Consider the following 14,044-nt stretch of genomic DNA (forward strand, 5'->3'; position numbering starts at 1 on the left):
ACATGATCAAAAATTTTGCCAACATCTAGAAACATCAACTGTTTTTTCGAGTGTTTCAAGTGATGTACAAAATGATATTATCGAAGCTCTATATACATTTAGCCATATCTTCATTTTTTTAATAGGATTTTTTGAGAGACCTAGAGTTTTTACAGGTCCTATCCATCCAAAGCGTGCTACCTTGATAATTTTTACAACGTCAGGTTTTCCGAAACTTACTATAAAATTCAATGTTGCAACGCCTGTGCCACGAACCATGGGCTTTTATTCCTTCATATATTTTTTGCTAGGATTATTCGCTATAAATGTTTAAGCACAAAGCCGAATTTAAGGGGTTCAGCTGCCGGGGGCCCCCACATTCCGGGGGCCCCCACAAAGCTCCAAACGTAAAAAAATCAGCACATTATTCACATAGAATAATTTTTGTCAATCAATTAACTGTGATATTTCGTTCCATGGAAGGTTTCACTCCTGTTAAAAGGTTTCTCATATTTTTGTCAAATCACGTTCATAAATCAGAAAATATAATCTGTTTAATTCTCTAAGAACATTCTTGAAAACACATGATATCGATTTAAAAAACTGCAGGGAAGAGTCCTACAACAACGCGTCAGTTATGAGTGGAAAATAAAATTTTGTTCAGGCTAAAATTAGAGAACATAATAATATCTAATAGGCGTTGTGGATTCCGTGTGCCGTCCACTCTCTAAATTTAGTTGCAAAAGCTGCAGCTGAGTGTTGCCCTGCTGCCATAGCATTCCTTGATTTCTTAGAAGAAATATATGTATTTTTCACTTCCTCTACATATAGATACAACTTGTTAATCGAATGACAGAAATATTATTATTCCTAAAAGTAAATAGATGGTCATCTAGAAGTGATACAGCAAAGGCACTAGTTAAAGGTTATAATCAGATTAAAGGAGCATTATCCAAAATTTCAGAATACGATGGAGTAACATATTTGCAACATTTTGAAATCTCAGAGAGGACGAACAGCACAAGTCGTATTCTCCAAAATCCAAATATTGACCTTAATTTAGGAGTGGCGGAGACTTAGATCACTGATCACTTCATCAATGTATATTCTTTTAAGGAATATTCGACTGACTCCACTGAATTATGGAACATCTCCAGAGACTGAAATGACAACATCGGAGAAATTTTACTATTATAGATCAGTTCAGTTCTTCTTTAAGTCAGAGGCTTTCTGCATATATTATGAATCCATTCATTGCAATTTTGGGTTTTTACATCATTTGAAAAATTTAACTCCCAATGACGTTGAAACTCACTCACTGAAGCTTACCGAGATTTACAGCAATGATTTAGATGTAAACCTAGGTGTCGAACTGGTACAATTTGTAGAATGTTTCAATTCATTTAAAAAGGAAATCGGCTCATCAAATATAAGTAAAGAACTTCAAATGTACCGACTGCTAAAGGAAAAAAAAAGTGAAAAATGTGTTTCCAAACGTTGACGTGACACTTCGTTTATATTTTAGTTCTGATCCTAACTAAGGGACCGTTTAAGTATTACGTAACGCGGGTTGGGGGGGGGTCAAAAATCTTCAAAAAATTGCGTTACGCAATAGTTAAACTCCCATAAGAGTGCGGTACGTAGGGGGGGGGGGTTAAAAATCTTCAAAAATCGCGTTACGTAATGCTTGAACGCTCCCTAATTGCATTGGAAAGAGATCATTCTCAAAACATAAGTTAATTAAACATCGACTTCGGTCTATGATGGGCCAGGTGCGTTTGAATCATATCTCTTCAATGAGCATTGAACACGATGTCTTAAAGCAAATATACATGCCCGACATAATCAAGGAATTTTCAATTAAAAAATCTCGAAAGTATTCGGATTTTAATCATACATAGTACTATGTTTATTTTGTGTCCCGAATAAAGTACGTGCCTGCTTGCGGCGGGATACGGGCAACAATACATTGGCTTATAGGGCAGTCCTTACAGTAGGGATCGTGGCCTATACAGAAAAATGCAGGCGGGTGTGGGGTAATACTGCACTTTGGCTGCATTGGTGGTGTATTGGCTAAACGTGCAGGATAGGGTATGGTGCTGATAGAAAAGGCATTCAGGCATCAAATATCCAAACAAAATCTTTTCAGGCCATAATAATGAAAAGACCTTCTCCAATGATATAAAAAACTTATACTGAAATGATGGCATCTCCTGAGGTAAAATGTTCCGGAAGTAAAATGAGCCTCCGTTCGGATTTCCAGGTGAGGACTATCTCAGGGGGAACACCGTTGTAGGTTAGAAAAATCAGGATAGGGTCGTGGAATCTTGGTAGTCTTACAGGTAAGAGTCTGGAGTTAGTGGATGCGCTCAAACGAAGGAGAGTTCAAATTGCTTGCATTCAAGAGTGTGTGTGTGTGTGTGTGTGTGTGTGTGTGTGTGTGTGTATGCTTCTCAAACAGGTATGGGCGAGAATGAAAGAAGAGCTTTCTATGACCAATTAGGAGACGTCCTGAGTGATATTCCGTCAGAAAAGAAAGTTATAATAGGAGGTGACTTCAATTCACATGTGGGCCAAGCCAAGGCAGGAAACGAGGCAATACATGGGGGATTAGGCTTTGGAAATACAAATGAAGTTGGAGATGATATGCTTGAATTAGCAACAGCACTAGATATGGCGATTGTTAACACATTTTTTAAAAAGAGAGAAACACAACTTATTACGTACAAAAGTGGACAACATCAATCCCAAATAGACTATTTCATGATAAGGAAAGAAGACATACGTGAATGCAAGGACTGCAAGGTTATAGTTAGTGAGACAGTAAGCCAACAACATAAGTTGCTTGTTCTGGACATCGAAGTAAAAAGTGAAACTAAACCAAAATATCGGAGAGGACCACAAAAAATCAAGTGGTGGATGCTAAAAGATGAGAAAGAAGGTCTATTCAGAGAAAGAATACACCGAGAGAACAATTTCTTTTCTCCTAAAACACCGATTTCTTTGAGCAATATTTCTTAAAAGTTAACATATCCTATTAACTTAAACATACCGGTTCACATATAAAGAAACGAGTTTTTTAAACACAACTCAATAATTTCTTACAGATAATTTCTTCAATACTAAGAAATGCATTAATGGTTATATTTAATTTTCTTATCCTAAAGTTTTTATTTCTTAAATTGAAAACTACAAATAATTTGCAGTATAAGAAATGTAATGTTAAGTTAATCCATATTTATATTTGTGAACAAGAAATTTTCTTGCAATCAAATAAATATTTTAAACCACAAGAAATAATTCTTCAGAAATACCCTCTGTAGTAACTGTGGTTATAAAATAAAAACTTTTGTCATTAATGCCGAAATTTTACTTGCAAAGAAATTTTCTTCCACAAAAGAATTGCGCAGATTAACTATTTATGATTTAGTCGTCAGTGTTTGTCAAGATGGCGTGATATGTGTATGTTCATATAGATGGATGTTGGATTTATTGGTGTTCTTTAAAAATTAACGGATATTTTGAAGGTGCGTACATATATATAGGTATTAAATAAAAGTAAATTGAGTAATTTCAGATGTAATAATAATATTGTTGCGTATCCGAATGGTTAAAAAAGAAACATAATAGTATCTTTATATGCTTTTTAGGTAGGTATAATGATGGACGACTCTGAAATAAAGGAGCTTATTATTCTAACTGGGAAATATGCCACAATTTAAAGCTGGGACAGAATGATATAATATATGTATAGCTTCAGAACAATATTAAGAAAGGAGTTATTAACCAAGTGCGGGGCCTTCCAGAAATGGTAGAACTTCATACATGTAAGTACCTTTTTAAAAATGTGTATACTTATGTAGGTATCAACTAAGTATAATATGTTTCTTGAATGTATCGTCTTCTATAAAATATACAATACAACGCTATATCAAACATGGCGGTTGAAACGCTGAGGATGTTTTCTGTTAATTTATTTGAGATAAAGAAATCAGTTAGTCTAAAAGAAATATATGTTTATGGTTAAGAAATGCTATTGCCGAAAACCGTGAATTAGTTCATATGTATTAAATGACTTAGATGTAAACTAATAATACTTTCCCGTAATAAAATTTCTTAATGATTAGGTATGCTGTCTCTTTTAGATTATAAGAAAATTACATATTATTATGTCTGCTTCAATGTTTTACATTGGTTGTATTTTCCCTCTTGTTTTAGCTAAACAATGTTTATTGTGTGAGTTAATATTATACAGATAAATAATTAATATCTCATTAACAAAAAGAAAAAAATAAACAAAGATGTGTAGGTCAAATAATGCCATGTTTGAACTAAATATGATTGATTATTATTAGTATTAATAGTTCTTAAGTGGGGCCGTGTATTTGTTTTTTTTTTGTATTTCCTAAATTTGTCAAAATTAATATCTATAAATATCTTTATAAAAAAAAATTATTAAAGTAAGTTTACTCTTTCTACATAACGATTTTGTTTTAGTGAATTGCTGATATACAAAGTGCTATTAACAAAAGAAGGAAAATTTGAGGAAGTTGGATTTGCCTCTCCATCCTTTTATTGTTGTGTAGACGCCAGTGGTTTTAAGAGTGGAGAAAATATTTGTATGTAATAATAACGTTTTATATCTTGTTTTACTAATAAATAATGATTTTACCTTAACACAATGATTTATTTCGCCGTATGTACCTAATATCACTTTATTTTCAAGAAATATTAACTTAACTCTAAATATACGTTTATCTCTGCGAAATATATTTCTTAACATTAAATACATTAATTATTAATAGTAAAATAATAATATTCCTTACTAAGAAATATTATTGCTCAGAAAGAATAGTTTTGTAATGTGTAGAAAATATATTTTTATGACTAATAAAATTAATTAACATCAAGTGTAATTTCTTTCTGATAAATGGGTTTGAAGTTTGCCAGAAAGTGATGGTTCAATCATGTTTAAGATATATTTCTTTGGCTATAGTAGAATTTATTTGAAACATTTTAGAAAATTATATCTTACATACAAAGATATATTTCTTCGGCAATATGCCAAGTCGATCTTTCTTAAATATTAATAAAGTTTCTTTATGTCAAGAATTTTTTTCTCTCGGTGTAGTAGATAAAATATGTTGGAACATGAAAGGAAGCCCTACTACAATTTGGAGAAAGTCCAGTAGTATTAGAGAGACTGCTATTGAAATACTGGGGAAAAAGTCAGGAAAAAAGTTTGAGGATAAAGAGACTTGGTGGTGGTCAACCGAAATTCAAGGAAAAATAAAAGAGTAGGGAGAATTATATAAAAAGTGGCAAGAAACCAGATGCAACACAGATCTTCAAAACTATATGGTCGCGAAAAAGGAAGCGAAAGTAGCGGTAACAAAAGCTAAAGCAGAAGCGTATTCAAACCTATACGATCAACTTGATACCAGGGAAGACGAAACGAAGATATATAAAATAGCCAAACAGAGAGCAAATAAACCAAAAAATTTTAATCAGATTAGATGTATCCGAGATGAAAATAATAAAATACTAGTTCACGAAAAGGATGTCAAAAAGAGATGGAGAAAGTACTTTGACAGCTTATTAAATGAAGAATTTGACAGAATGGTCACCAAAATAACAAACGAGGAAGTGGCTCAAGCGCTTCAAAAAATAAAGAAAGGAAAATCGGTAGTACCAGATGATAGTTCTGGGGAAGTATAAAAAGCATTGGAAGAGACAGGAACAAGGTGGCTAGCAGGTTTATTTAATAGAATTATGGAAGTTGGACAAATGCCAGACGAATGGAGAAGCAGTATACTAGTACCTGTCTACAAAAACAAGGGAGATATACAGCAGTGTACAAACTACAGGGCTATAAAACTGCTTAGCCACACCATGAAAATATGGGAGAGAGTAATTGATAGACGGATACGTGAAGAGACCGACATATCCGAGAATCAATTTGGCTTTATGCAGGGCAGATCAACAACAGACGCAATTTTCATTATAAGGCAGTTGATGGAAAAATACAGGAGTAAAGAAACAAACGCTCATATGGTATTTATTGATCTTGAGAAAACATATGATAGAGTTCCTCCAGAGATTCTGTGGTGGGCACTCAATAAGAAATGAGTCCCTGGTGCATATGTCAAGATTGTGAGGGATATGTATGAGGGAGTAACCACTGTGTTAGGACAGGTGTGGGAGAGACTGATAAACATGTGAAAGTAGGATTGCACCAAGGCTCGGTGCTTAAAGGTTTAAAACTTAGTAAGAAAGACAGAGTATTTGGAATGTTCATTTAAAGATGGAGTTACTACAAATAAAATGGTATCTTTGGATGGTGAACTGATTGTAAAAAGCAATAGTTTTAAGTACCTGGGATCGGTATTACAGAGTAATGGGGAAATAGATGGAGAATCATGCAGTAGAATTAGGGCTGGATGGATGAAGTGGAAGGAAGCGAGTGGTGTGTTGTGTGACAGAAAAGTTCCAATGAAGCTGAAAGGAAAATTCTATAAAACAGCCATAAGACCGGCTTTGATGTACGGAACTGAATGTTGGGCAGTGAAAAAGAAAGAGGAACAACGAATGCATGTGGCGGAGATGAGAATGCTTAGATGGATGAGTGGAGTGACAAGAAAGGATAAAATTAAAAATGAGTATATTAGGAGAAGCCTGGGTGTGGCACCAATTGATGCCAAAATGAGAGAGCATAGGTTGAGATGGTTTGGTCATGTTCAACGTCGAGACGTTAATCATCCAATACGAAGAGTAGCTGAAGTGCCGATTCCTGGAAGGAGTAGGAGAGGAAGACCAAAGAAGACGTGGGGGGAGACGATTAGGCAGGACATGTTGGTAAAGGGGATTAATATTGATATTACCCAGGATAGAATTGTGTGGAGAAATGCAATTAGGGAAGCCGATCCCGCATAGCGATAAGTCAAAGAGAATTATGATGGTACTATGTTTATTTTTAATATTTTACTGTCGCAAGATACATTTCTTGTATTTTTTATTATTTAAAAATATATTTATGAAAGCAACATTTTTTTAATTTCTAAAAGGGGAAAACCCTGTAATTTTCTGTATACTTTAGTTATAACAACAATGGTAGGAGGTAGGGCCCCACACTAATTCTGCCAAGGGGCCACCACTGCCTTAAATCCGACTCTGTTTAAGTAGTTATTCGTCCTTCTGCGCGCTTGACTACGTGTCTGTTCCATACATGGACGTATAAATAAAGAGTATCTTTTCTTATACGTCCATGGTTCCCTATGTTAGCACTGGCCTGATTAGTGTTTTCTAGACGGTCACTTTAATTTTTCTGTGTAGTGTTGGGGTCATATGTTTTAGTTTTAGTAGACTAGCGTGGTCCAAAGCAGACGTCTAATTATATGAAAGTAGAGTACTCACATGTTTCTGGATTCAATCCATTGCCATCGACTTTAAGTCGCATTATTTTCACTTATTTATAATGTAAATTAAATATTTAATCCAACCAGTGTTTGGCATTGTAGCTATTTTGCAGGGACACGGAGTTCACTGATGATGGACTGATAAGTCCGAAAACGTTCGTTCTGAAGAATGAATGTAATCCTTTTGGATTTTTAGAATTTTAATTGTTAATTACATTTTATACCAACTACACAAGGGAGTTTTTACTTCACGTTGAAAGTTACTTAACTAGAAGGTATACAGCCAACTCTCGGGAGATATCCATTTTTATTTTTCTGTACATTGCTTAAGAGTAAACACTGGCGCGTCATCAATATTTTTGTTTTTAGAAAGTTCTGCGAACTTTCAACAGTGAGGCAACAGTGCGTCGGCAATACGACAGTGACAGTGATATCATGCTATCAAAAACAATAATTATTATACTCATAGGCGCGCTAAATGTTGCCAAGTCAGTCACGTTCGATTTCTTGTTATAGAAAATTTATTTTTAGTAGATCCAATGGGACACAAAATCTAGGCATGGGATAAAAAAGTTTATTTGAAGAAAGTGTATTTCTTTGTTCTTCAATGGCGGTACAGGCTGTAACATATTTCTCAAATTTCTCTGTGCCGCCGTTCTTTATTATATTACAAATGTGTGTGCCAAATATCTCGACAAAATATTCAAAATTACAGCCACAATCTTGGACCGCGTTTTCTGCGCGCTACCGTTGCCTCTTAAATGTCAATCAAGACGATGTATCTGCTTTAACATTAATTTAATTTAACATATAAACCTGATTCTCTAACACTCCCGTGATTTTATACCTGTTAGGTGTATTATCCATGGGTTTGTATTTTTTCGTACTTCCGGGCCTAAAGTGACAACTTCACTCCCTTGTGACAGGTACTAAAGTGTCACATTTAATCCCTCCGGGATTAAATATTGACGAAACTCCCGGAACGATTAAATCACAAACAAACGAATTTAAGGGATATTTTATTGAAAAATATAATTAATTAGAATGGTAATTAACGTTAATATTCAAATTAATATTGTGACAGTTCGTCATATTGACCAGTCTTTCCTGGGTTAATGCAGCAGGTAACTGACGAGTAACAGATAGGTCCTTTTCATATTGAACTGGTGTTTGTTTCGAAGATCCTGCGGAAACAGGAAGCGAGAATGAGGACTGTGGCATAACTATAGTGGACGAATCGGCGACTTGACCAAATATTTTATCTGAAATTTTTTGTTTATTTTTAATAGACGATTCAATATATCCCTCGGCCACGTTGGAGGATTTCCATCCTCCATGTCTCTTCAGCACGTCTATTGTTGCTCCCGAATCAGCTAACAAAGACGCAGATGTGCGTCTAAAACAATGTCCCGTATAAGACGTCGCATTTTCTAATTTCAAGAAAGCTGCTATTTGCCGTGGAATTGTACCAAACATGTTTTTTCCTACTACTCGCGTAGTACATTCTTTGTTGATGTATTGAACAAAAAATTTTGAATGAGTTGTCCCTGTCTTTCGCAATGCCACATATTTCCGAAATATCGCCACAAAACTGATGGCACTGTTTTCTGAATTTTTGATCACAAAATTTCGGTCAATTTTATTTTTGGTGTTTCTAATCGCAATTAGGAAGGAATCGCCCAAATCTCTCACATCGTCGATTTCTAAATCAACCAACTCTTTTCCACGACAAGCTCCCGCAACGCCCAAAATAAGTGCAACCTACAAAAAAATTGATTTCTTAAAATTTCTGAATATAAACAAATTTCCAAATTTACCTTAAGCATTAAATATTTATCATCCGGAGCCTCCCGTAAGAACTGATCTACCTGCTCAGACGTGAGAATTCTTGACTTCTTTGGCTTAAATCCCTCATTTCTTCTCTTCAAAAAAGCTAATAATTTTGGAAATTTACTTATATCAATATCTTCTCTAATGTTAATAACCGATTTCAGCATTGAGTAATGTGCCCAGAGAGTTGAGGCACAAACCGCTTTTGATTTATCATCGAAGTAGACTAACAGCGCATTTTCAGTAGGTTGTCTCACATTTTTTAAGCGGCACCACTTTTTAAAAGCATCGTACTGCTGCTCGTATAGTTTTCTAGATTTCGGTGGTAACAATTCTTCACCTACTTCGGCTGCTCTTTTATCAATATCAGATACACCTTCTTCACTCATGATACCAATAATTATCAATAACAATGTTTCTTTACAATGACACTAGTAATGACAATGTTTCTAAATTATAACTGTCACAACGCAATGTTACTATGGTAACTTATTTTAAAGACAGTTTATTAAATGAGTTGAAGAGAGAAAAAACTGATTGAAATTATTGAAATAATTAATAAAATCATACCGGAAGTACGAAAAGTATCGTATATACCTTGCGACTGAAGTACATTTAATCCTTCAGGTAAATTATGGCCCTCCCTGCGGTCGGGCCATAAACTTTACCTTCAGGATTAAATGTACTACTTCAGTCCCGCGGTATATAATGTACTATTATTTGTATGTGAACAAAGTGGATTTTTTTATAAATAATTCTAATCCGCTTATTAGAATACCAGTTATAGGAATACATCTTCTTTTTTGATGGATCATATTGGCCTTCAACGGTAATCCATAAATATTATATCATATTATTTCGTCGCTAAACAGTTCTAAAAAAACCGTTTTTTATATAAATGCAGACTACAAATCTAAAAATAAAGGAATAACGCAGAAAATGCAACAAATCATCGATATAACTTAACTAACCTGTGAAATGCCAATAATGTCAAAATTTCATAAATGTCATTAGTGTCAAATTTTTATAGCTATGCGATGGAGTAAATTTGCCTGAGGTTGAACCCATGATACTATAAATAACATGTATTACAGGGTGTTTGATAAAGAATGGGCCATAGGTTAACCGTAAATTCCTGAAGTTAAAATAGGTGGATTTAAGCTAACTTACCTTTGTACAAAAGTTGATAATAACCGAAATTATGTCAAAGTTAAACTTTTATTTTATTTATTTTTTGAATATTTCCTGACAGGCATGGAACATCAACACGAAATTTGGTACGTGGTGCTGGTACTATACACATACACCTTACTAAATTATGTTAAACAAACGTTTCTGACTACTACCAGAGCCGTACGACGGGGGAACGTGAATGGTTGACCCTTCCCAAATGTTACGCCACTGCTGGAATTTCTATTTTAGTGCAATTTTTGGGTTCTTCAATACTTTCTATGTAAATAACATACTCTTCATTCGTAACGATAACGCGATTATTTTTCGAGATATTTGAAGCTAAAAACAAAGAAGCACAATAAATTAATCAAAACAACTGTGCCTTTTCATTTTTAACTTCAAATATCTCGAAAACTCATGACTTTATCGTTACGAATGAAGAGTATATTAATTGCATAAAAAGTATTGGAGAGTCTAAAAATAATGCTAAAATAGAAGTTACGTCAGTGTCGTAGAATTTGGGAAGGGCCAACCCTTCACTTTCCTCTGTCGTACGCCTCTGGTATTAACTAGAAACGATTATTTTACATAATTTAGTAGGGTGTACAGTACCTACACTTTTTGCCAAGTATCATAAGGATATGTCAAATAGTCTTAAAGTACCAGGCACAAATATTTCTTAAAGTTTTAAATAAAGAATAAATTATTAAAAAAAAAATAAAATTTTCAAACAATTTAACATATCCGTGTCATACTTAGCAGAAAGTGTAGGTACTGTACTCCCTACTAAATTATGTTAAATAATCGTTTCTGGTTAATACCAGAGGCGTACTACAGGTGAAAGTGAAGGGTTGGCCCTTCCCAAATTTTAGCATAATTTTTAGATTCTCCAATACTTTCTATGCAATTAATATACTATTCATTCGTAACGATAAAGTCATTAGTTTTCGAGATAATTGAAGTTAAAAATGAAAAGGCACAGTTATTTTGATTAATGTATTATGCTCCTTCGTTTTTAGTTTCAAATATCTCGAAAACTAATCGCTTTATCGTTACGAATGAAGAGTATGTTATTTACATAGAAAGTATTGTAGAATCCAAAAATTGCACTAAAATAGAAATTTCACCAATGGCGTAGAATTTGGGAAGGGTCAACCATTCACGTTCCCCATCGTACGCCTCTGGTAGTAGCCAGAAACGTTTGTTTAACATAATTTAGTAGGGTGTACAGTACCAACACCACGTACCAAATTGCGTGTTGTTGTCCCATGCCTGTCAGGAAATATTCAAAAATAAATATAATAAAATTTTAACTTTGACACCCTGTATTTCGGTTATTATCAACTTCCGTACTAAGGTAAGTTAGCTTAAATCCACCTATTTTAACTTCAGGAAGGTTCTTCGAATAATCACAAATGACCCATGGTATGTTGCAAATAATATTATTAGACGCGATCTAGAAATTGCAACAGTAAAAGAAGAAATTACTAACTTCGCACAGAAATACGAAGACAGACTGACACAACATCCAAATGTACTAGCCAGAAACCTGATGAGACAACCAGTCAGACGAAGACTTAGACGAAATACACATTGTGATTTACCATCGCGATTTTAGTTATATGTGTCGTAATTCCCAGAGACAAACAATTTTATATCTATGTAAAATATTTGTAAAGAAAATGATTAATAAATAATTTTCTCCAAGGAATTTAAATTTAAAGCATACGAAATGAGTCGATGATAAGTCGGAAATTGAAATTTACTAAACGCAACAGCAAGTGACAGTAAGTGACTTGCTGTTGCGTTTAGTAAATTTCAATTTCTGACTTATTATTATTGCGTATGCTTTAAATGATGACGCACGGGTAAAGATTCAGGGACTCAACTGTAAGAAAAGTAATTTAAAGTACCATAAAGATCGCATATATTATAAATAACGACCTTACATCAAAAGAAAAGGAAATACCGAAAGAAATAGTTAAAGTAGCAAAAGAATAAAAAAGTAAATGAAAACAGACAAAAATAGGGTACAAGAAGCTGATCGTAAATGGTAAGGAATGGATATGAGATGAATTAAAACAACAATTAAAAGACAACGACAGAGTAAAATTGAAAAAACTAGTAGAAGAAAAACAACTGGAGAATTATGATATCGAAAAGGCAAAGAAAAAGGATACGACTAGTGATAACAGATTAAATCAAAGAATTAAAAACACAAAACACATATACCTAAATAAAAAAATTAAAGGAAAAAAATTGAGCATATCTATAATTTGGAAAAAAAGGAGCGTGGAACATAAAGGGCATGAATAGAAAAGAAATAGAACTAACTATACTAGCAATAACATAAGCCGATAAATAATAAGGCGTGACCCGTCAAAATGGCCCGGTCCAAACAGCCCCGTTAAAAAAGCCCAGTCAAAATAGCCCTGATACAAAATAGCCTCGACAAAATAGTACGTAAACAAAATATCCCCGACAAAATAGATCACACACAAAATAGCCTTGGTCAAGATAGCTCCGGCTAAAATAACCCCGGCTAAAACAGCCCGGCTAAAACAGCCCGGCGAAAACACCCCCAATATTTTTTTTTCCTTTTAACGGAGTACCATTTATTTTAAATCACTATTCTAATTGGGAAATAAGCCACAATTTTACTTAAAAAAATTATTATAAAAATTATAAAAAAATAACTTGTTATAATGCCATATAATGACATTCTTGAGTCCCTTCTATTAAAATATTATGTTTTCCATTGATACTTTACGATACAAAATGCAAATTTGTTTAAATAAATACCAAATCACTGTAAAATCGCTTAAAATAGCATTTTGAGAAAAAGAAGAAGAAGAAGAAGAAGAAGAAGAAGAAGAAGAAGAAGAAGAAGAAGAAGAAGAAGAAGACAATTCGGCCTTAAATATTTTATTACTACATCCCACAGATGCTATATACCAATTTTCAGACAAGTCGGGAGTCCAAAAGTTTTTTGGATCCAAAATTGAGTGATTTGAAATGGAGTCACCCTTAAAATAAATCTTTTGAGTTTTAGTATAAATTTATTTAACAGATTATCAGTTATTTTTAAAATCTGTTTAACCAAATTAATCAAAAAGTTAATCAATAATCAATACTTAATAATCTTACGAAAATAATATTGCTGGACAGGAAACGAAAAAAAAAACCCTTACCTGTGAATACAGCTAACAATTTTTTCCTAAGATTTTCCTCAATCGGTTGAATTTTGTATGGAAAAAGCTTAACCTTGCTCTCGCTTTCATTGTTATTGTTGTTATTAGCTACGCTCTCGATGTAAGTCGGTGTGGGAGCCATATTATGCGCCTGCAACAAAAGTTGACAAGATCAATTTCACCAATTTACTGTCCGCTGTTTCTCGACTTTAAGACAATAAGAAGTTTCGTCTGAAACTATGTAAATTACGGTCTTGTACCACCTCACGAGAACGTAGCGGAAATTTTTTTGGAAAGGGAAATTTGTGGCCGCCCCTGGGGCCTGGGTATTCCATGTATTTAAATATTAGCCTACTTATTATCGAATTAAGTAGGGATGCTATTGTATCGTCTTTATGAGTAACTTAAAATTTTTGGTTAAGTAATAGAGCAAGAAATGGATAGAAATTATGTAAG

The 14,044-nt window shown here is 33.8% G+C and overlaps 1 protein-coding gene across 1 annotated transcript in view; it reads right to left on the reverse strand.

Annotated features, from left to right (window-relative positions):
- The window catches only part of LOC114330093 (sulfotransferase 1E1-like), a 104,985-nt gene extending 91,149 nt beyond the window's left edge, over positions 1 to 13,836 (reverse strand). Inside the window, exon 1 of the mRNA XM_050642605.1 lies at positions 13,589 to 13,836. Coding sequence (XP_050498562.1) covers positions 13,589 to 13,730 — 142 coding nt within the window. The 5' untranslated portion in view covers positions 13,731 to 13,836. The remainder of the gene's footprint in view (positions 1 to 13,588) is intronic.
- Between the last annotated feature and the right edge of the window lie 208 nt (positions 13,837 to 14,044).

This window comes from Diabrotica virgifera, chromosome 2 (assembly GCF_917563875.1).
Source record: "Diabrotica virgifera virgifera chromosome 2, PGI_DIABVI_V3a".
NCBI classification, from domain to species: domain Eukaryota; kingdom Metazoa; phylum Arthropoda; class Insecta; order Coleoptera; family Chrysomelidae; genus Diabrotica; species Diabrotica virgifera.